We start from the raw sequence: 24736 nt of genomic DNA, 5'->3' as shown, positions 1-24736 counted from the left end.
ATATGTTTATTTGTGAACCATTCCATTGTAGATTTTGCTTAATGTTTTGGATCATTGTCTTGTTGGAAGACAAATCTCTGTCCCAGTCTCAGGTCTTTTGCAGACTCCATCAGGTTTTCTTCCAGAATGGTCCTGTATTTGGCTCCATCCATCTTCCCATCAATTTTAACCATCTTCCCTGTCCCTGCTGAAGAAAAGCAGGCCCAAACCATGATGCTGCCACCACCATTTTTGACAGTGGGGATGGTGTGTTCAGGGTGATGAGCTGTGTTGCTTTTACGCCAAACATAACGTTTTGCATTGTTGCCAAAAAGTTCGATTTTGGTTTCATCTGACCAGAGCACCTTCTTCCACATGTTTGGTGTGTCTCCCAGGTGGCTTGTGGCAAACTTTAAACAACACTTTTTATGGATATCTTTAAGAAGTGGCTTTCTTCTTGCCACTCTTCCATAAAGGCCAGATTTGTGCAGTATACGACTGATTGTTGTCCTATGGACAGAGTCTCACACCTCAGTAGATCTCTGCAGTTCATTCAGAGTGATAATGGGCCTCTTGGCTGCATCTCTGATCAGTCTTCTCCTTGTATGAGCTGAAAGTTTAGAGGGACGGCCAGGTCTTCGTAGATTTGCAGTGGTCTGATACTCCTTTCATTTCAATATTATCGCTTGCACAGTGCTCCTTGGGATGTTTAAAGCTTGGGAAATCTTTTTGTATCCAAATCCGGCTTTAAACTTCTCCACAACAGTATCTCGGACCTGCCTGGTGTGTTCCTTGTTCTTCATGATGCTCTCTGCGCTTTAAACGGACCTCTGAGACTATCACAGTGCAGGTGCATTTATACGGAGACTTGATTACACACAGGTGGATTCTATTTATCATCATTAGTCATTTGGGTCAACATTGGATCATTCAGAGATCCTCACTGAACTTCTGGAGAGAGTTTGCTGCACTGAAAGTAAAAGGGCTGAATAATTTTGCATGCCCAATTTTTCAGTTTTTTATTTTTAAAAAAAGTTTTAAATATCCAATAAATTTCGTTCCACTTCATGATTGTGTCCCACTTGTTGTTGATTCTTCAAAAAAAATTACAGTTTTATATCTTTATGTTTGAAGCCTGAAATGTGGCAAAAGGTCGCAAAGTTCAAGGGGGCCGAATACTTTCGCAAGGCACTCTACATGCTGCTGGAGTATGCGCAGCAATTTGAAGGCTCCGATGTTGGTTCCCAGGTTAAGGAAGGGAGTAGCATGAGCCTAGAGAGAGGGGGTGCCACAAAAGGACAAGAAACTAGCAACCATGTTCCCCCAGCTGCAGCATACTGCCAAATTTGCTCCAGTGACGAGAAGGGAGGGAATGATGAGGTCACTGACTGTACTAGGGTGCCTAAAAGAAGAGAGGAAGAAAGGTGAGGAGGAGGCACAACTCCAATGAGGCAGGATGTCCTCCAGGGGCCAGCTTGAGGGCAGCCACCCTATACCCTATTGCATCATATGACAGAGCTCTACAGGTGTAGGGTGCTGCTAACTCCCCTCTGACTTCCAAAAGTTAATTGGTGTGGGCCTTTTTCGACACATGTGCAGTAGATCGCACCATTTCCGTTTGCAAACTGTCAGAAGCGGATCAAGCGTGGCCAGAACAGCACCCGCTTGGGCACCACATGCCTGACAAGACATATGATGACCTGCCATACAGTCCATTGGCAACAGCAACTGAAAAACGCACATCATAAAAAAAGGCGCAATCAACAATACTGTTTGACTGGGGCATGTAATTTCAATTATTGAACACATTTTTACCAGCAGGGCCCGTTTATACGCACAACAAGAGTAACTGTGAGTCACAGTGTTCTGACACCACAAACACCCAAGGCCCAATTTTTCTGCAGAGTATATAGTGCAGTCCATATAGTGGGCCAGATTCACAAAGAGATACGACGGTGTATCTACAGATACACCATCGTATCTCTGACGTAAACTGGTCCTATCTATGCGCCTGATTCATAGAATCAGATACGCATAGATAGGGCTAGATCCGACAGTGTTACACTGTGTTACACTGTCGGATCTTTTTTTCAATTTAAAAATGGCGCCGGGGGCGTTCCCGCTGATTTACGATAAATAATATGTAAATCAGCGAGATACGCAAATTCACGAACGTACGCGGACCCGTCGCAGTGTTGTTACGTCGTTTCCGTAGCGGTTTTCCGTCGTATACTTACCCCTTCTTTTATCAGGCGCAGCCAATGTTAAGTATAGCCGGCGTTCCCGCGTCGAATTTGAATTTTCCTACGTCGCTTGCGTACGCCGATTCACGAACACGCGCGTCGCAAGTCCCGCTCACGCCGCAACCACTGACGTCCTAGTGACGTCAGTGGGAGCAATGCACGCCGGGAAATTCCCCGGACAACGCATGCGCATTTAAATCGGCGCGGGAACGCGCCTGATTTAAATATGACACTCCCCTAGCCGCGGAATTTGAATTCCGCTGGGGGATTTAGGATCCGCCGTCGCAAGTTTGGAGGTAAGTGGTTTGTGAATTAGCCACTTGCCTCCTAAACTTGCGGGAGCGGATCTTAATTCACGTAGATCGAGCGGATCTATAGATCCGCTGAGCTACGTGAATCTGGCCCAGTATATATACTGCAGTTCAGAGTATATAGTGCAATCCATATAGTGGGCCAGATTCAAGAAGCACTTGCGCCCGCGCAACCATTCACGTTCACTTAGAAGCAAATGACGTCCTTGCGACGTCATTTGCCGCAATGCACGTCGGGAAAGTTTCCCGACGGAGCATGCGCTGTTCGCTCGGCGCGGGAGCGCGCCTAATTTAAATGATTCCCGCCCCCGGCGGGATCATTTACATTAGGCGCCCTTACGCAGGGCTAATTAGCATAGCGCCCGCGCAATTTACGGAGCAATTGCTCCGTGAATCGCGGGCAAAGCGCAATATTTGCGTGGGCGCAGAGAAACATTTTTGCTCTTTGCCCACGCAAATATTGCGCGAATCTACCTGAATCTGGGCCAGTATATATAACACAGTTCAGAGTATATAGTGCAGTCCGTATAGTATATATACTGCAGTTCAGAGTATATAGTGAAATATGTATACAGTGCAGGGTATATAATACAGTGCATTGAAGTAGTTAACCACTTCGTTACCAGGCCTATTTTGGCACTATTCTCCTTTATGTAAAAATCACAATTTTTTTGCTAGAAAATTAATCAGAACCCCCAAACATTATATATTTTTTTTTAGCAGACACCCTAGGGAATAAAATGGCGGTCATTGCAACTTTTTTTCTCGCATGGTATTTGCGCAATAATTTTTCAAACGCCTTTTTTTAGGGAACAAAACTGTTTCATGAATTAAAAAATAACAAAACAGTAAAGTTAGCCCAATTTTTTTGTATAATGTGAAAGACGATGTTACGCAGAGTAAATAGATACCTAACATGTCACGCTTTAAAATTGCGCACACTCATGGAATGGCGCCAAACTTCGGTACTTAAAAATCTCCATAGGCAACGCTTTAAATTTTTTTACAGGTTACTATTTTTGAGTTACAGAGTAGCTCTAGTGCTAGAATTGTTGCACACGCTCTAACGCACGCGACGATACCTCACATGTGGGGTTTGAACGGTGTTTACATATGTGGGCGGGACTTGCATGCGCGTTCGCTTCTGCACGCGAGCGACCGGGACAGGGGCGTTTTAATTTTTTTTTTTTATTATTTTATTATTTTTTTTTACTTAATTTTTTTATTTTTACACTTTTTTGACATTTTTTTTTTGATCACTTTTATTCCTATTACAAGGAATGTAAACATCCCTTGTAATATTAATCAGTGTGACAGGTCCTCTTTATGGAGAGATGTGGGGTCAATAAGACCCCACATCTCTCCTACAGGCTTACAAGCATGAAATCGGTGAAAAAAATTTCACCGATTACATGCCGACAGCCGCGATAGCGGCTTTGTTTACTTCCGGGTACCGGGCGTGACGTCATAATGTCGCGCCCGGCCCTCCGACGGTCATAGAGATGACTGTGACCGTCTGGTCACCAGTCATCTCTATGGTTCAACAACGAGCGCCGGTCGATTCGCTCTCCGGGCCACCGATGGCACGGGAGAGCCCGGAGAAGCACCGGATGGCGGCGGGAGGGGGGGGACGTCCCCTCCCGCTGCCTAGAAGAACGATCGAGCGGCGAAACCGCCGCTTTGATCGTTCTTCTGGTGCACAGAATCGCCACTTTACAGGCAGACCAAAGGGACGATATTTAAAGGAATATTTCATATTTATGGTTTCACTTTAAGCATTATTAAAATCATTTTTTGTAGTCTTATTTTGTATTCTTCCTTCTTTTTCCCTTTTTGTTCCCTTTTTTTCCCCTTAATCGAGTCATAATTATTAGGTTGTACTGTATTAACTCTGTTAATGGAAGCTGTGCTGCGGTGGTCAAATATGCTATGGTTCCTTTAAAAACTTCACACCTCCTGTGGCCAGGCCCTATTTAAACCTCATTGGCTGTTTCAGTTACATGACTTGAAGGAGGGCCACTGAAATGCGTTGTCAAGATGACAGCCACCACCTCCGCCTCCTCTTCTTGGCTCTTCGTTCATAATCCTGTGAACCAAGCCTCGTTTGGATCCGTGTTCCCCTAGCGGATGGCGTCACGCTGCTAGTCCACGTAGTGGTTTACCCAGCTGTTTATCTGCTCCTTTCCTTCCCACGGCTGCCACAACATCCGTCGCCAGTGCTCCAGCCCCTCAGTTTGCTCCATCTACCTGGCTTTGCATTCATCCTCTCCCCCTTCACAGTGGAGGTTGTTTTGCTCATGAGGAGTCCAGTCCACCACCGCAGCACTGCTCCATACAGCTAGCTTACATCTTTCTTGCAGAAAATGTTTTTAGTCGGAAAAATTAAAACTTATGCAGTCACCATATCTAAGGACTGGTAACCTGCAATGTATTAAACTTTTTTGGGGGGTTTAGATAGACTTTAACCGCTTGCCACCCGCCGCACGCAGATATACGTCTGCAGCATGGCACGGGCAGGCAGAAGAGCTGAGGACTCGATCGCCGCGGGTATAGAATGGGGAGATGTTAGTGTAAACACAACGGGCCAGATCCACGAAGAAGTTACGACAGCGTATCTATTGGTAACTTCTAGGTTGCTCCGGCGTATCTTTGTTTTGTATCCACAAAGCAAGATACGCCTGAAGCTGGGCTAGATCCGACTGGCGTACGTCTTAGGACGCCGTCGGATCTAAGGTGCATATTTACGCTGGCCGCTAGGTGGCGCTTCCGTCGATTTCCGCGTTGAGTATGCAAATTAGCTAGGTACGCCAATCCACAAACGTACGTCCGGCCGGCGCATTTTTTTACGTAGTTTCCGTAAGGCTTTTTCCGGCGTAAAGTTACCCCTTCTATATGAGGCGTACTCAATGTTAAGTATGGACGTCGGGCCAGCGTCGAATTTTACGTTGTTTACGTCATTTGCGTAAAATGTTCGCGAATAGGGCTTTGCGTAGAATTACGTTCACGTCGAAAGCATTGGCTTGTTGCGGGTTAATTTTGAGCATGCGCACTGGGATACCCCCACGGACGGCGCATGCGCCCACAACTTAGTGATTTGAATTGCGCGCCCTTACGCCGACACATTTACACTACGCCGCCGTAACTTACGGCGCAAATTCTTTGTGGATACAGGAAATACGCTGTAAGTTACGGCGGCGTAGTGTATCTGAGATACGCTACGCCGGACGTAATAAAGCGCCGCGCTACGTGGATCTGACCCAACATCTACCCCGTTCTGCCTAGCTGACACTGTCACAGATTGTGTTCCCTGTCATCGGGAACACGATCCGTGACGTGTCACAGCAAGCCACGCCCCCCTACAGTAAGAATCACGCCTTAGGGTACACTTAACCCCTACAGTGCAACCTAGTGGTTAACCCCTTCACTGCCTGTGTCATTTTCACAGTAACCAGTGCATTTTTATAGCACTGATCGCTGTAAAAATGACAATGGTCCCAAAAATGTATCAAAAGTGTTCGATGTGTCCACCATAATGTCGCAGTTATGGTAAAAATCGCAGATCACCGCCATTACTAGTAAAAAAAAAATATTAATAAAAATGCTATAAAACTATCCCCTATTTTGTAGATGCTATAACTTTTGCACAAACCGATCAATAAACGATTATTGCGATTTTTTTTACCAAAAATATGTAGAAGAATAAGTATCGGCCTAAACTGAGGAAATTTTTTTTTTTATATATATATATATCTTTTTGGGGGACATTTTTTATCACAAAAAGTAAAAAAAAAATCAAAATTATCGCTTTATTTTTTTTTATAGCGCAAAAAATAAAAACCGCAGAGGTGATCAAATACCACCAAAAGAAAGCTCTATTTGTGGGGAAAAAAAGGACGTCAATTTTGTTTGGGAGCCACAACGCACGACCGCGCAATTGTCAGTTAAAGCAACGCAGTGCCAAATCGCAAAAAGTGACTCGGTCATTTAGCAACAAAATGGCCCGGGGTTTAAGTGGTTAAAGTGGTGGTAAACTCTGTACTACCACTTGTACCTACAGGTAAGCCTATACTAAGGCTTACCTGTAGGTTGCACAGTTTAGGAGATATTCAGAGTGCATGCAGCCTATGACATCATCGGTGCATGCGCTCTAAAGGTCCGGCTTACAGTGCCCTTCTTCAGAGCCTGTGCTGGAAACAGCGGCTCCCGTGCGCATGCACTGGAGTGATGTCATCGCGGCTCCAGCCAATAAAAAACTGGAGCTCGCAAACCCAGAAGACAGGGGGAATATGTCAGCCCTCTCAGCGGTGACTTTACAGCTTTGTTCCAAGGTAAATAGTTCATAATGTGCTAGTATGCAATGCCATTGCCTTTTTTTTGAACATTGGCGGCTAACAACCACTTTAAGTGATAGCCTTTATTGACTATCTCAAGTTTATATAGATGCAAGCTTTCACAACCTTCCCTAATTCTCTTCCTCAGGCTTTATACTATAGTAACGTTTCCCCTGCACTCTGCCTGAGCTTTCAGAGGATACAGTCCATGGTCAGCTCCCAACACAGCAGCCTGCTAGTTCCCAGAAAAGAGCCCTTCCAAGTTTACTGTTTGGAGGAGAGATCAGATGGATTCATAATTCGCTCACCATCCTAAAGTACTGTTTGGTCCCGGGCTCACAGGAGGAGCTGTAGTGCCTGGGAACCACAGAGGTGAGGGGGGTCCATTAGGGGAAGATTCAAACTTCCACTGTCCGTAGAAGTGACCATGCAGCTTTACAGCTACCCATATCAGTTCTACTTAAAAGCCAGGATCCTGGTGATAAAATGTAAAGTGGTTGTAAAACCTTGCATATACTTAGTGAAGTGACTAACCTCAGGTGATGTACAGTGATGAAACAAATCCTCCCACATACATAGTATCTGTTTATCTGCAACCCCCTGTTCTCTGTAGTCTTCTAAAACACACGGATTAAAGACTATTTCTCAGCTCTAGAAAGCAGGGTGCAGGGATCTAAAGTCACACACACTGCAGAGCTAGAACACAGAACTCAGTGAAATCTGATAGATGATTGGAGGGGAGGGAAGGGACCCCCCCCCCAACAGGCTCATAGAGAAGGCAGATCATCTGCCAGGAGTCTTTTCAGTGACTCATGCAGATAATGGAGGGATAAGAGATCAGAAAAGAGCCAAACTCAGTGCTGTGGATTCAGGCTAGTACAAACTATAGAGAGATGTGCTTTCTTTACTTTTCAAATCTGAGGTTTACAACCACTTTAAAATGAATTGAGGACTGCTATTGCAGCCACAAGCTTGCTTTAAATCTGTGGTGTGGTGTGTGGTATATGTTACTGGCAGTGGAAGGGTTAATACCTTAGGTTGGCCATTAAAGTATGTAGTTTAAGCTCCAAACATTCTGCATTAATCGACAGCTAACACAGTACAGGTCTGCTTAAAAGTACCACAAACAAGAATTTGTTTCATATTTGTCTGTAAAATAATTATGGTCAAAAGGTACAGTAGCCTTCTTATTTCACACCCATTTAATAATGACTCATTTGCTTAGAAAAACGCACAATCTCTCACCTGACGTCACTCCTCAGCATTCCTCAGATTGACTGGAAATAAATTGTAACAGTTTTATGACAGTGCTGCCCTCATCAATCAGTAGAAAACAACCACGACAATTACAGAATTTTTATTTATTGTATATTTATTACAGTCAACACAGACGTACCTATATGTAGTAAACAAGTCCATCGTTCTTACACTTGTAATTTGAAATGGAAGAAATATGCTAGCTACCATGAAATGGAGAAGAAAACACTGCTGTCATCTCTTGTTCTGAATATGCTAGCTGTGTACAAGGCAAGCTGGTCCTGTGACTTAAAAAATTGCGTCAAAAAACCCCAAAGTGTGCAAATCAGGAGTTATGACTATCCAGATTAGCATGTTAATTCAAGGTCAGTAACCTCTATTGCATGTGGAGGTTTAGCACAAAAGCCATTTTTAGAAACAGGTCAACAATGGTGGCTCCTATATTTGTCTATGGTTTACTTCAATTTTCACACCTTCAGGATCAGGAGCATGGTCTGGTTAACTAATACAAGACAGATTAGATAGCTTTTCATGCTGATAATTACTATTACATACATTATTATTAGGAACAGATGGAGATGTCTCTCCATACACCTCACTGTAGATATCTTATCAACAATCCCATAGTTCAAAAGGTTAAGCAGGTATAAACTGTTAGACAGTAAGCAACTAAAATGTGCCCTCTGACCCCTACAGCTTAGCGTTTGTGTTACACAACTGAGACAAATTTGATTAAAAGTGTGAAGTTTACTAAGACCATGACTCTTTTACATTGCTTTGTGAACCTGGTGTGACAGGGCTAGGCTCTACCACTGTGTGAGAATAGGCAGATAACACACAGAATTTGCAGTAAGGCAAAGCACGAAGCTCCGGAGTGGAGAAGACTGGCTTGTCATCGTTCTTTGGGTTTTCTAATCTCAGATCGGGGGCTGGAGCTTGAAGGCTTCAAAGTGTTTTGGGTGGGATGATACCTTCAATCCTGTGGGGGTGGTTTGTCATAGGAGAGAGTTATTGAGACAACAAGCTGCAGTTTAGGCCTCTGCAGCTGCTGGGCCAAGGGCCTGGAGAAGATTGCCTGAGGATTACATGTGCTGGAGGGCACTGCACTGAGGTCCTGGGTCTAGAGAAGGATCTAGATCTTAGGATCTTAATCTCCCTCACGTAGGATCTATCTGTGGACGATCACTCTCCCTTGCTGGTGACTGATTGTTTTGTGAGTGCTATAAGGAAATTTTGTGCCAGAAGTGGTTTTATGGACTGCTGTGGTGGGGTCCTATATACACTGGCCATCCCTGCTCCCTCTAGAAAATCTGCTTTTGGAAGATTAGAGAGAGGTTTGTCCTCCTAGTGTTGTTACTAATCATTTTGCAGTATCTTGTGACCCTAAACCCCTCTCCTGTTAAAGTTCTTCAGCAATAAAATTATAAAAAGACTTCCCCTAGACTGAGCCTTAATTGTTGGTGTGCATAAGACTGTCAGCCTCTGTACTATTTGGGAAAACCTGGGCATATTCTCAGCAGCCCTTCTGGGGGTAAGTGCTACACAGGTCTTTTCTCCTGCCACACAGAGCTGTGCTATGTTAGAGAACTACGTAAATATCAGGACTGGATGGATAGAAATACAAATCCTAAGGCAGGTAAAATAGCTCTTACTTGCCCCAAATTTAATTTTAAGGAGAATACATCCTTGAATTACCTTTTCAAAATAGAAATTAAGCATTAATTGACATGTTTACTTTCTAAATTTAAAACTCTAAAGAACAACAGGACTTTAGGTAACAGTTATTACACCTTAATGAAGATGTTGCACGTTGATGACGGAACACGTAGGGAGGAACTTCCAGGTGGTGTCATATCCTCTACTTGGAGCACACTGTGGCCATATTTGATGTCTGGTTTTTATAAGGGTTATTGATGTAATTTTACATCCCTTACATTTAATACATAATAAAAATAAAATAGTAATTCACTATGTGAGCTCCCCCTCCCTCTCCTTTATGCATTAGATGCTTATGTTCTGAGACATACTAACAGGTTTATAAGGTACATAAGTATCCCAGATGAAGGAGTAACAAGATGGCTCTAAACATTGAAGCCTGTGGTCTTAATGAGCACATTTGACGAATTTGGTAATAGAAGGGGTCTTATCCATTTGGTGAGCCTAGTGTGTTATTGGGGCACCACGGGCCTGTTTGAGAAATCACAAGTGGAGCATACAATTTTGAAGCATACAACTGATATATTTTAGAGTGGCACAGATCACTATGTACAGTTGGGGCATTAACATACTGCTTGATTATATGTTGAATTACTGTATCATATACATTTTTATGTTTGGTGTTATATTCACATTATTTACTATTGAGGACATAATGCTGTTCCCAACACAAATGTTTGCTCCAAAAGGAATCCATTATTTTGGTTATAGTCTTAAAGCAGAACTCAAGGTTTTTTTATAGTAGGTAAAAACTGGAACTTTTATCTTTTAGAAAAACAATTCTTCTGAAGCATGAACATTCATGAACCTTGTACAGTGTTTTTAGTGTATTTTACCCTTACAGTAACCTTTCAGTATCTTGTGTGTTGCCTGTAGTAGAATCATGTGCAGAAGCCATTTTACTCCTTACAAAATGATGCCACTTCATCAGTCCCATTATTAATATCTGATCTTTAGCTACATGCTAACTGTAGTCTGTTCCTGTTTTAATGAACACCTTGCAGGCAAAAAAAAGCCATAAAAAGATAATGTCTCCAAGTCCAGTGACAGTTTTCTTTTTGAGCTCCTGCTGGAGAATTTCATACCTGAATGTGCATTTACCCATAGACAAGTCCATCAATGAAGAGGTTTGCACATTCCTACCACTTTACAGCCAAAAGTTCCATTATTCTTCATAACTAGCTGAACAGCCTGAACAGTTGGTCTTCTACGTGAAGACTCCCTGAGCGATTTGAGGTTTTATAAGATGTCGGGACAACTCTTAGAGCCTTGTAAGACATCTTTTTCCTCATCCATCTCTCTTTCTACTGCATCAACCCTTTTCTTTCCTTTTATCTCTTTCTTTTCCAAAACACTGAGTATGAAGGAAGTTTGGAAGTAGTAGTGGATAAACTTTGACGGCTGGAAGTCTTGTATGCAGCGATTTCTCTGTGGGAAAAGAAAGAGAATTAAAATATGCCAAATTACTATTTTAAAATTCTTCAATCAACAGAGCAAATAATGTCAGCCATGGTTGTATCTCACACTTGTAAGAGTCTGCAAGAAATATGTTGTGTTTTACAATTCACTCTGATTAGTTATTGATAAGAATCATTAGTGAATACTTTGGAAGACTTCTGAGTCAAGTAATTGTGTGTAGCATTGGTGTACAGCCACAGTGCAGACTTTGTTTAGTTTCTATCAGCAAAACTGAAGTCCTTGAAATCCTTTCGAAAGGAATTTAATTTCATATTTGTTTATGCATCTTATCTCTGCAATTTTTATAGAGCCAATTTGTGGCATTTTGCCATTCTACTGCTTGTAAACTGGGAAGGTACAGAAGGTAAAAGTTAAGCTTTAGGTGAGGCAGCATGGGTAAACAAAAGCAGGCGACTTATTATGTAACTTGTCTTGCTAGTCATTTTGTAAAAATCTTATTGAAAGAATGGTCATCAAATTCATCAAAACCTAGCAGACAGAACAATAAAAAATTTGTACTGTAGTTAACTGGCTATGGTCTAGTTTGTATCGTCCTTTACCATCCACATTACTTTTTGCCTTATTAAACATAGCTAAATATAACTGTTAGTACATTTTGAAAACAGATTAGAACCAGCAACATTCCCGAAGATGCAAAAAAACAAGGCAAAATGTAAAGTGCCCCTTCCTCTCACAGTAAGCTTTGTGATGTTTTATTGGTGTCTGAGAATATTTCTGTTAATGTAAAACATACAGTATCAAACCCTCTCTAGAATTGACATGATCCTTGTTTGTCTGGAAGTTCTTCATCCATGCAGGAGATCAGATATTTACCAAAGCAACCACGGACCATTCCTCACTTATGCTGACTATTGTGGTGGCACTATGGGTGAATATCAACTAGGGCATATGAGTCCTTTATGGGTATCTGATCCACAAATCAATATTCAGGGGCAGATTCACGTACAATTGCATGGGTGCAGCGTATGTGAGATACGCTATCCCGCTGTAACTTACTTTTCAAAGCTTTGAATCCAGAAAGAATTTGCGCCGTAAGTTACGGCGGCGTAGTGTATCTCTCGCAGCGTAACGGCGCGTAATTCAAATCGGCGAGTAGGGGGCGTGTTTCATTTAAATGAAGCGCGTCCCCGCGCCGAACGAACTGCGAATGCGCCATCCCTAAATTTCCCGCCGTACATTGCGCTAAATGACGTCGCAAGGACGTCATTGTTTTGACGTGGACATAAATTACGTCCAGCCCCATTCACGGACGACTTACGCAAACGAAATAAAAAAAATTAAATTCGACACGGGAACGACGGCCATACTTAACATTACGTATGCCACCAAATAGCAGCTTTAACTATACGCCGAAAAAAGCAGAACGGAAACGACGTAAAAGAATGCGACCGCCGCTCGTACGTTTGTGGATCGTCGGAAATAGCTAATTTGCATACTCGATGCAGATTACGACGGGAACGCCACCCAGCGGACGCCGAAGAATTGCATCTAAGATCCGAAGGCGTACGAAGACGTACGCCTGTCGGATCTAACCCAGATGCCGTCGTATCTTGTTTTGAGGATTTAAAACAAAGATATGACGTGGGAAATTTGAAAGTACGCCGGCGTATCACTAGATACGCCGGCGTACTTTCTTTGTGGATCTGCCCCTCAATGTTTAGGTGATATCTAAGAATATTGACAACTGAACAGCTCTGTACCAACGGTTCCTATTAGATGGGACCCTTTCAAGGCATGGCTCTTTTGCTAAGGGGTCAGTGTGTTTCAGATGCTTTCAAAACTTAAAATTACTTAGGTGGAATCTAAACCTGTGCAGAATTTGAATATATACAAACTTTCTATCTCCTCAAACTTTTTAGATGTAGAAATACAGCTCCAATAAGTATGACCTGATCTTACAGTGACAAACTAAAAAAACTTCTGTACTAAAGTAAGAGACTGGATCAATTTCAAGAAAAACATAATAAACTGATCACATTATAGATACATTTGTTTTCTTTTAAATATATTTAATATAAGAAGCCCATTATACCCCATAGAACAAGATGATTTCCCAACAGCAAAAAATAGCCCTTGATGCCCCATGTATCCTCAGTGGATTGCCACCGCAATAGCTACTTTTCCCTGCACCAAAATTCTGGATCTGGCTAGACCCCCATAAAAGTGGTAGTCAATTCAGGGATTGTCTAATTCCTCACCTTTTAACAATGTTCAATCATGCCTTCAAGAAGAGATGTATTCCTCCATTACTAACTGAAGCACTTATTGTTTCTATAATGTTATTCCTTTACACACCTTTCCCTTTTTAACATTTGCCTTATTAACTCTGACAATAAAATGTTAGCTCTAGTCCTGTGAGTGAATGAGGTAGTATCGGATATCATAAAATCTGATCATAAATCTGAGGAGTCTTTTTAGCAGTTTAAGCACATTACATGCTACTGCTACACACATTCTTATTGGGCTCCATGGTCATAATGTCTTTGTATACCTACAGAGTCATCAACTCTGGTCATACATGCAGGAAGTCCTGGCTAAATTTGATTTCAAAGACTCCTTTTTTCCAATAGGTTAAACCCCTATATCATAATCCCAAAGCCTTTCTGAAAAGATTGAAAAAAATAATAATAATTTGATAGAATGTAATTCTTAGAAGGTTTTGGACTATTTCTGGTTTTCATGTAAACTGGAGGAAGTCTATATATCTTTTGGATAGACCTCTAGAGACCCATGCCCACTCAATCCACTAAACTACTAGATTATCAAATATTCCTTATCCCTTGATAACAATTAAATATTGTACCCAAACATGGTCAAGACTATCTTTGAGCCTCATGGGACATGTAAATATATTTAAAATTATATTTTCACCCCACTTTCTGTATTAATTTACAAGCTCACAGATATACAGTCCAAAAAAAGCCAAGGTCATTTATGCCTCGTTTCCACTGAGTGAATCAGTTCGGGTTGGTTTGGTACAGTACACTATTTTGAGTGTTTGCAATATGAAAGCGGCCCATACAACTGAACCATACAGCACCATTCTGGGAAAATGGTACGGTTCGGTTAGGGCGGAGCTACAATACATTCCACTGATTGGCGGCATGTTTTCTAAACCCTGTATGGCCCCTGACGGTCTGACTTGCAGTGGAAACGCTCACCTGAATATGCTGGACCATTCTAACCCTCCCAAACTGTACCGACCCGAACCGTTCCGCTCGGTGGAAAGGAGGCATTACTTTACCTTATGCTGTTTTGTGTGGAATAACCCTTCCTCCCATAAAATCTCACTTGACACTTTTTGACTACCCCTATCTGCCAAACCTGTAAACATGCTACTTTGCGTCCCAATTTTTGCATGTGTGACAGCTCTTCTAATAACGCTGCGCACAACTACTGAAGCTGCACTTTTGTGCAATTATATGCACAGAAAACACCTTGCCACCATCACAAGCACAGGGTTATTAAAGTTATCTCTCAAAATTCTAAACATATCCAGAGTTCAATTATTGCATTCAGACACCACACATTCTCCCAAAATCCCAAACACCCCACTATGGCACAACCCACAGTTAACCTTTAAACTCCAACACATTAAGGTATCAAATATCTCCACTACCCATACAACAATGGGTTTAAATATTTTATAGACATTGAAAAAGATTATAATATATGATTGATTTAAGAAAGACCTGGATTCTTACCTAAATTCACATAATATACCTGGATACTAATATTTATAGGTAAAGTTCATCCAGGAAATATCCAATTGCATCTTGGGGGGTCAGGAAGAATTTTTCTTCCCACACTGAACAAATTGGATCATGTTTTAATTGGTGTTTTTTTGCCTTCCTCTGGATCAAGTGTGGGTATTTGATAGTGTATATGTTTTTTTTTTCTGTTGGTTCAACTGGATAGGCTTGCTTTAGACATCTGCAAATATGTCTAAATTACAAAGTCTGTTATTCAACCCAGTACACCAAAAAGTGATCTCAACATACTATTCTTGTATTATATGCCACAACTAAATTACTTGCTCTAACCAGAGAGCAATGGCAAACCGATTTTCCTTCTCTTTCAGAGAAAGCCTGGAAGGATATTTTAGGCTCATATATTACTTCATTTTTATCTTCTAAAGATGACCTGATTCAGCTTAAATATTTCCATTTTGTATAGTACACACCTTTAAAATTATTCAGAATGTTCAAATTGGATAGATTTTTCTGTTTGGTCTGGGAATGCCTTTCGGGCTGCAATTACTTATTTAAATGTTGACCTTTTTTCTTATCAAAATTTTGCAATACAATCTGGTCTTTATCGTGATGCTTTGTAAACTTTGAAATGCACAATGGTACAAAATTACTTCTGCTTTTTTTTCTATGCAAAGAAAATCAAAGTCCTAAACTAGAAGAGCTCTGAGTGCCTGAAAAAGACTATTGACCAGGGGCCAGATTCAGATAGAGATACGACGGCGTATCTCCTGATACGCCGTCGTATCTCTGAGTTCCGTTGGTCGGATCTATGCGGCTGATTCATAGAATCAGGTTCCGCATAGATCTCCCTAAGATCCGACAGGTGTAAGTGACTTACAACGTCGGATCTTAGGCTGCAATCTCATGCTGGCCGCTAGGTGGCGCTTCCATTTGTATACGCGAGGAATATGCAAATGAGGAGTTACGCCGATTCAGAAACGAACGACCGCCCGGCGCTTTCTTTTTACGTCATTTGCGTTCGGCTTTTTCCGGCAGATAGCTACCCCTGCTATATGCGGCGTCTCCTATGTTAAGTATGGCCGTCGTTCCCTGGTCGAATTTTTAATTTTTTACGTTGTTTGCGTAAGTCGTTCGCGAATACGGATGGACGTAATTTACGTTCACGTCTAAACCAATGACGTCCTAGCGACGTCAATTTGGAGCAATGCACGCTGGGAAATTTAGCGGACGGCGCATGCGCCGTTCGTTCGGCGCGGGGACGTGCCTGATTTAAATTTTACACAACCCCTAGCCGCGGAATTTGAATTCCGCAGGGGGATTTACGATACGCCGCCGCAACTTTACAGGCAAGTGCTTTCTGAATTAAGCACTTGCCTCAAAAACTTGCGGTGGCGTAACGTAACTCAGATAGGTTACGCGGATATAAAGATCCGCTGACCTATCTGAATCCAGCCCCAGGTGCTTCCTTTTTATAAATTACCTGATGCACTGTTTGCTGCCATTACTAATAAAAAAATAAACATGCCATAAAAAATATCCCACAGTTTGTAGACAAGACAACTTTTGCACAAACCAATCAATATATGCATATTGGGACTTTCTTTACCAAAAATATATAGCAGAATACATATTGGCCTAAATTGATGAAGAAATTCGATTTTTTTTAATTTTTATTGTATATGTTTTATAGCAGAAAGTAAAAAAAAAATATTTTTTACAAAATTGTCACTCTTTTTTTATAGCGCAAAAAATAAAAACCACAGAGGTGATTAAAGACCACCAAAATAAAGCTCTGTTTGTGGGAAAGAAAAAACATAAAAACATTTTTGGGGTACAGCCTCGCACAACCGTGCAATTGTCAGTAACACAGTGCCGTAACGCAAAAAATTGCCTGGTCATAATTGGGGTAAAACCTCCAGGGGCTGTGTGGTTAAGAAAGAGTCGACAACAAAATTATACTAATCACTGGATTTATTGTTTACTTACTCAATAGGTTATAGGTATTATGAAAAAAATATATACTTGCAATATACTTTTTGTTCATTTCCTTTTTTGGAATGTAAAAATATGCCCTATTTTTGTGCTGTTTTATTTTATATGTATTGCATAAAGATAGGACATCTGTTGTTTCTTGTTTCTATGTCAAAACTAATAAATCATACCTTAAAAAAAAAAAATACATCTTTTATGTGACAGTAAAGTTTCAATTAGAATGGAAAAGTTGTTTGCTTCTATTTGAGTGCCAAAAGGCATCTTAAAGCTGTGAGTATGTGTGATAAGAGTTTATTAGAGGATTTCTTCAAGCTGGCACTGGCACTAAACATAGAAAGCATATTTTATAAACTAATAGAATACTGAACAGATCTCTGAAAACGGGTTAATAAGAGATTGCGACCAATATAAGTGTGCAAGAGCCAAAGTAATTCCTACATCGCCTACATGAATGATCTGCCCAGGGGCACATGAAACACTTTTAGAGTGTGATACTAGTAAAATATTTTTTTAAACTGGTTCTCTTTGTAGATAACTTTCCATATCAGCTGTAAAGTGGTTATGGGAACATTTTCTCCATCTCACTTTCTCATGAAGTGGGCAGATCATATATGTTTTGCAAGTCTGCAAATGATTCCTGAAGCCGAAACTCGAAAACTTTGGCCACCTAATGTGAAGAGAGGACTCATTGGAAAAGCCCCTGATGCTAGGAAACATGGAAGGAAAAAGGAGAATAGAAGGGCAGAAAACAAGATGGATAGATAGCAGTATTGAAACAATAAACATGAAGTTAAGCAAGCTCTGGGAGGCAGTGGAGAACAGAAAAGCATGCCGCGCTATGGTCCACGAGGTCACAAAGAGTTGGACATGACTAATGCCGCACACATACGAGCGGAATTTCCGACGGAAGTTTTTCATCGGATATTCCGTCCGTGTGTATGCCCCATGTGACTTTTTCCATCGGAAATTTCCGACGGAATTAGATAGAGAACATGTTCTCAATTTTTCCGATATAAAAAATTCGAAATATAAAGAATTTCCGTTCGTCTGGATGCAATTTCGACGGACTAAAAACCACGCATGCTCAGAAGCATTAAACTTTTCTCGGTTCGTCATAGTGTTCTTGACGGTCGGAATTTGGTATGACCGTGTGTATGCAGGACAGCTTGAGTGGAATTCCGTCGGAACTAAGTCGTAAAAAACGTTGGAGTTTATTCTGACTGGAAACCGGTCGTGTGTACAGGGCATAAATGACTGAACAACAACACATGATTCCTAACAGCTGAGAAAGTTTAAACAGAACACTAGTTCTTCAGGGATCAATCATTCAAAAAGACAAGCCATCCAAGATCACTGGTATGAAAAGGAACATGAAAAAAATGTGGGGTAGTAAGCTGTTATTTCTCACAGTATCCCATATATATTGTGAAAAACATGAATTGCATGCAATGGTAGCTATCAACACCACCTGAACTACTCACAGCAAGTAATACTTATAAAGGGGACAACACATAACTTTTTAATTTGGGTCCAGCAGCTAATTGTGCAGACCATGAGAGTAAATGGCAAAGTAAAGAAGGTTCTATGGTAGTATTTGCTGAAATGCGCACTTGCACACTTGCAATTAACAGTTACTATGGTTATTTTTAGATTGTAAGCTCTATCCAGCAGGGCCCTCTGTATTGAATTGAATTGTAACTGTACTATTTGCCCTAACGTTGTAAAGTGCTATGCAAACTGTTTGTGCTATATTAATCTTATATAATAATAATTATTTTACATACAATATAATACAACACTATATTGTATTTTCTTGTCATTTTCTTTCCCACTCTCCTATGCAGTTAGTTGCTACACTTTGAAATGTTTACCTCATATCACATCAATGCAAAGTACATCATGTGCTTTTTTACCCTTTTTTTTTACTACAGGAATATATTGATGCCTTCTGAATGATGTATTAACATATGATTTTTTTTTTGTGGCAAAATATACATTTATGTTGTTAATAAGGGTGCATCTTACCTCAGTAAAAGCAAAAGAGGGACTTTAGATCTCTTTGTGATTTGTAAGTTATTTGTTGGTAATTTTCCTTCTTTGCCTTTTTGTTTTTTGGCAACAGTGTTCCTAAAAAAACAACAGAATCTTTATTGGTAAGTGGTTCATGAAAAGCAAATGACTTTCATTTCAAAGGTGCCGTCAGCTGTTATTGCCATTACTGTATATTATTGGCTTGTATCTAGTAGTGTAACAGCTGTAGTAGATGTGGCTGAAATGAGAGCCATGTGCTAGGATGGCACTGCCATTCGATCATGTAAATAGTAGAATACCAGTGCTTGCTGGTGAATTAGTCAATCCATGACTACATTTTTTTTCCTGTGAACGATTGCTATCTGAACTTCTTGGCACCAGAGCAAAAAAAAAAATCACTAACAGTATCAAAAACCCCAGAAGCCTCTAATTTTACCGCGTTCTTGACAGTCGGAATTTGGTGTGACCGTTTCTCATGTTTGTTTGACGTAATATAGGCCCAGTCATCTAGTTATTCACTTAGTGTCAAAGAGCTAAGAGATAAAATGTTGTCAAAGTGGTGTATTTCTTTGTGGCATACCAGAGACTGGGTTAAACACAAGGTTGTTTTTATTGTTTTATTACATGTTTTATTGAAGCAATACAAGGCAGCTAGCATTTGGTCATTTTTCATTGGTACCACCCATGCACTAGGCTATAGACAGATTCTTAGTAATAATAAACAGATATCCAGAATAATAGAAGATAAAGCTAGACAATATATTGCAGTGAAACTGTGGGTAAAGACAAAGTTGATCAAACTTTTGGAGACCTCGTCTTGTTCTCTAATACAATGGCCAACATTGTCAAGGGCCCCTGTGCAAGAAATCTTTTCAAAGGTGCTGTCAGCTGTTATTGCCATTACTGTATATTATTGGCTTGTATCTAGTAGTGTAACAGCTGTAGCAGATGTGGCTGAAATGGGAGCCATGTGCTAGGATGGCACTGCCATTCGATCATGTAAATAGTAGAATACCAGTGCTTGCTGGTGAATTAGTCAATCCATGGCTACATTTTTTTTCCTGTGAACGATTGCTATCTGAACTTCTTGGCACCAGAGCAAAAAAAAAATCACTAACAGTATCAAAAACCCCAGAAGCCTCTAATGTTACCGCGTTCTTGACAGTCGGAATTTGGTGTGACCGTTTCTCATGTTTGTTTGACGTAATATAGGCCCAGTCATCTAGTTATTCACTTAGTGTCAAAGAGCTAAGAGATAAAATGTTGTCAAAGTGGTGTATTTCTTTGTGGCATACCAGAGACTGGGTTAAACACAAGGTTGTTTTTATTGTTTTATTACATGTTTTATTGAAGCAATACAAGGCAGCTAGCATTTGGTCATTTTTCATTGGTACCACCCATGCACTAGGCTATAGACAGATTCTTAGTAATAATAAAAAGATATCCAGAATAATAGAAGATAAAGCTAGACAATATATTGCAGTGAAACTGTGGGTAAAGACAAAGTTGATCAAACTTTTGGAGACCTCGTCTTGTTCTCTAATACAATGGCCAACATTGTCAAGGGCTCCTGTGCAAGAAATCTTTTGAAAGCTCCCTAGTGCACACATATTCATTTTGGATAGATAGATAGATAGATAGATAGATAGATAGATAGATAGATAGATAGATAGATAGATATCCTGAACTCTCTTATGATCTAATATGCAACTAAGATCAGGCAAAAAACACCACCTCCATCAACACTCAGGGCCAGATTCTCAGAGCAAGTGCGCCGGAGTATCTACTGATACTCCGGCGTACTTTCAAATTTGTCGCGTCGTATCTTTAGTTTGAATCCTCAAACCAAGATACGACGGCTTCTGACTTCGATCCGACAGGTGTACGGCTTCGTACGCCTTCGGATCATAGGTGCAATACTTTGGCGCTCCCGCTGGGTGGAGTTTGCGTCGTTTTCCGCATCAGGTATGCTAATTAGCTTTTTATGGCGATCCACGAAGGTACGCGCGGCCGTCGCATTTTCTATCATCGTCGCTAGTCGGCTTTTTTTCCGGCGCATAGTTAAAGCTGCTATTTTGTGGCGTATAGATAGACTTGCCATGTTAAAGTATGGCCGTCGTTCCCGCGTCGAATTTTACATTTTTTTTTGCGTAAGTCGTCCGTGAATAGGAAAGGACGTAACTCACGTCGAAGTTCAAAAAATGACGCACGCCCCCAACCCGACCAGTTTCAAATACGCCGCCAGAAAAACACTACGCCACCGTAACTTATGGCGCGATTTCGCTGTGGATTCGAAATTCCGCCAGGTAAGATACGGCGGCGTAGCGTATCAATGATACGCGGCGCAAGTGCAAATGTTTGTAAATCTGGCCCTCAGTCCCTTCTTGGCCCACACAGTATGGGCCCCTAACTCCCACAGGACCCTTGTGCAGCTGAAGAATCTGCACAAACTGTATCTCTATTCCTGTTTTCATCTAAACTTTTTGGCTCCTTTTTAAAAAAAAAAAACCTAGATGTATGAATGAAAATCCATGGCACATTTTTTACAATTCTTGGTTTATAAGTACTGTAAATGGTCTACAAGTACTAAAAACTCAAATCTAAATAGAAAGATACTTATAAACTTATGCCTCGTACACACAACCATTTTTCTCAGCAGAAAAAAAAACAAAGTTTTTTCCGACGTGATTTCTCTCCAGTCTGACTTGCATACACACGTTTATGCAAAAAACCATCCGACCAAAGCGCGGTGACGTACAACACGTACAACGGGACTATAAAGGGGAAGTTCCTTTCAAATGGCACCACCCTTTGGGCTGCTTTTGGGCTGCATACTTGATTCTGAGCATGTGCATTTTTTTTCCCCTTGGAAAAGCATACACACGACCGTTTTCCGCAACGGAAAAAAAACTGATGGAAAACACGACGTGAAAAAAGAGAGCTGGTTTCATTTTTTTGCAGGCAGTTTTTTCGGCGAGAAAACTGCTAGGGAGCATACACACAACCGGTTTTCACTACCAATATAAAAAATGGCAGTTTTCTCGTCGTGAAAACCGTTCGTGTGTACAAGGCATTAAGCAGTAATATGGGGCATTAAAATGCTTCCAGAATATAAAATAATCAGTACATATTACGGTAAGTAAAATATTAATTAAACAAATAAGATGAAATTAACAAAAAAATATATTTGAAAAATTATTAAAGAAGAAAACAAATCTCAGCTAGATGAGAAGTAATGGCAAGGCTTGCCATATAGGCCACCCTGATATTCTTACAACTAAGATACACTTTTTTTTACAACAACAGCAATATATACCAGCTGCTTACGTTTTTAAAAAAATATGTATAGCCAACCTTTTTCACTTTTTGTTTGAAGTAGGAAATTATTAATACCCCTATGTTTTATCTTTTGTCACCAGAACAAAAGGTGAGGGTGAATCTTTCAATGGGTATACTTCTAATAACTACTGTCTAGGAGGAGAATCCTTCTTGCTATGCATAAATTTCCTCTCACTTTCTGTTGCATCTCTGGGACAGGATATGAAGGAAAATCTCCACCAAGGGACACTAATGCCCTGTACACACGATCGGAATTCTGATGGAATCAAATCCGATGGATTTTTTCGTCAGATATCCGATGAAGCTGACTTTCATCAGTCTTGCCTACACACTATCAGATTAAATTCTGACTGTCCAAAACGCGGTGACCTAAAACACTACGACGAGCCGAGAAAAATTAAGTTCAATGCTTCCGAGCATTGAACTTAATTGCGTCGACTTGATTCTGAGCATGCGTGGATTTTTCTCAGATGGAGTTCCACACAGACGATCGTAATTTCCTATCGGTTTTTTATCCATAGGAAAATTTTAAAACATGTTCTATTTTTTTACACCGATGGAAAAAAGACCATCGGTCTTTATTCATCGGAAAAAACGATTGTGTGTACACGGCTTAACAGCAAACATAAAATTGACAGAGGTTTTAACTCTTCTCTACACTTTCAAAAACAAACAAAAAATTGGATGTTTCTACATTACAATCATTATAATTTTGCATTTCTAATAGCTGGTATTTAAACACTTTATTGTGGAGGTCTTAGTTTAGTGAGTAAGGAACAACCTTATCTAATCATGTTGCTTACAGTGTAACCATTTTGAAAACTGCAGTCATTACTGTTGCTAAAATTTTCTGAGTTCTAGTATAAAGTTTATCGAGGGCGGTTGGAGTTAAGGTGCCTGTTATGTAACTGTTTGGTGACATAGTAACACAGGTAAAAAGGATTTATGGTACAATTAGAACATTTCTTTCATTTAACATTAACAGATTGTTAAACAGATACTGTGTTCATCTGGATTTTTATTCCAGAGCCAGGCTGTAAACAACTCACCTCTGCCAATACATATACAGTATATATGTGGTTCTTCAACATAATCTTAGTCTGCTACACAACTAATAGTATGTTCTCCATACACCTGTCATTTGATATATAAAATGCATGTCTGCACTCACCATGATTCATTATAACAGAAGCTGTCACAGATCCTGTCCTTTATATCCTCACACACGCATCTTGCTAATGCTTTCCTCTTACATCTTCTAGGATTTCCTAAGCCGTATGGGATTGTTTGCCTATTATAACATAAGATAGGCATGATTATTATATAGGATCTGAAAAACTGAAATACAGCAGTTAGGTAAATTATTATCCATTTTTCTTAGACATCGTAGGGTGTATGGGCAAACATGATCATCAAGCAAAGTTAGCTTATTAAGAGAAATGGATCTCTATGATAGGGTGACCAGATGTTCCCGGTTTCCGGGAACAGTCCCCGGATTGAGGACACTGTCCCCAGAGCCCGCTTGCCCCTGGATTTGTCCCCAGATTCAGTGGTGTCACTATGGGGATGGACCGCACTGTTAGTGGTGTCAGTACTGTGCTCCTCCCATCTACCCACCTTATGCTTAGATTTTGAACGCTGCAGAGTTCACCTCCTCCTGCCAATCTTCTCAGATTGGCGGGTAGACTGGCTACAGTAGATCCCATCCCTTTCCGATCCCACCTTTTACTCATAGCTGGGCGCACACTGCCTGGGCTGTGCTGTGCTGCTGGGCTAGGAGGATGTCCTTAGATGAGAATCAGGGAGGGGGCAGGCTTCACCCCTGCTGGAGAGTCTCCTCTGTCCCACCCACTTCTATTCTGCACCATCTTCTGCCTGCATGATGAAATTGGAGCAGTGAGTCTAGGAAACTGTACTCACCACAATGCAGGAGGGGGACACACAAGGTTACTTCACTTCATCTGTACTGGGAGAAGGGGGGTTCTACTACTGAGGGGTCTGCACTGGGAAAAAGAGGGGCATTCTACTACTGAGAGGTCTGCACTGGGGAAAAGGGGGGGGGTTATACTACTCAGGTGTCTGCACTGGGAGAAAGGGGATTCTACTACTGATGGGTCTGACCTCGGAGAAAGGGGGCTTTACTACTGAGGGGTCTGCACTGGGAGAAAGGGGGGGTTCCACTGCTGAGGGGTTTGCACTGAAGAAACAGGGGCGGGGTTCTCCTACTGAGGGGCCTGCAGTGTGAGAAGGGGGGGGGGTTCTACTACTGAGGGGTCTGCTGGGAGATCTATGCTTTTCAAAGTGTTTTTTCTCTCTTATCTTCTTAACATTTGGAAGTCATATGC

General features: G+C 41.0%; 1 protein-coding gene across 2 annotated transcripts in view; it reads right to left on the bottom strand.

Moving 5' to 3' along the window:
* Positions 1-8206: 8206 nt before the first annotated feature.
* Positions 8207-24736, bottom strand: part of LOC120927338 (endothelin-2-like) — a 30190-nt gene continuing 13660 nt past the window's right edge. For both annotated transcript variants that reach the window (XM_040337934.1, XM_040337935.1), the window contains exons 3-5: positions 23563-23682; positions 19047-19148; positions 8207-11265 (exon numbers count right to left, since the gene is read on the bottom strand). In XM_040337934.1, coding sequence (XP_040193868.1) covers positions 11169-11265; positions 19047-19148; positions 23563-23682 — 319 coding nt within the window. In that variant the 3' untranslated portion in view covers positions 8207-11168. The remainder of the gene's footprint in view (positions 11266-19046; positions 19149-23562; positions 23683-24736) is intronic.

This window comes from Rana temporaria, chromosome 2 (genome assembly GCF_905171775.1).
Source record: "Rana temporaria chromosome 2, aRanTem1.1, whole genome shotgun sequence".
Lineage (NCBI taxonomy): Eukaryota > Metazoa > Chordata > Amphibia > Anura > Ranidae > Rana > Rana temporaria.
This window is presented reverse-complemented; position numbering and strand designations above follow the sequence as displayed.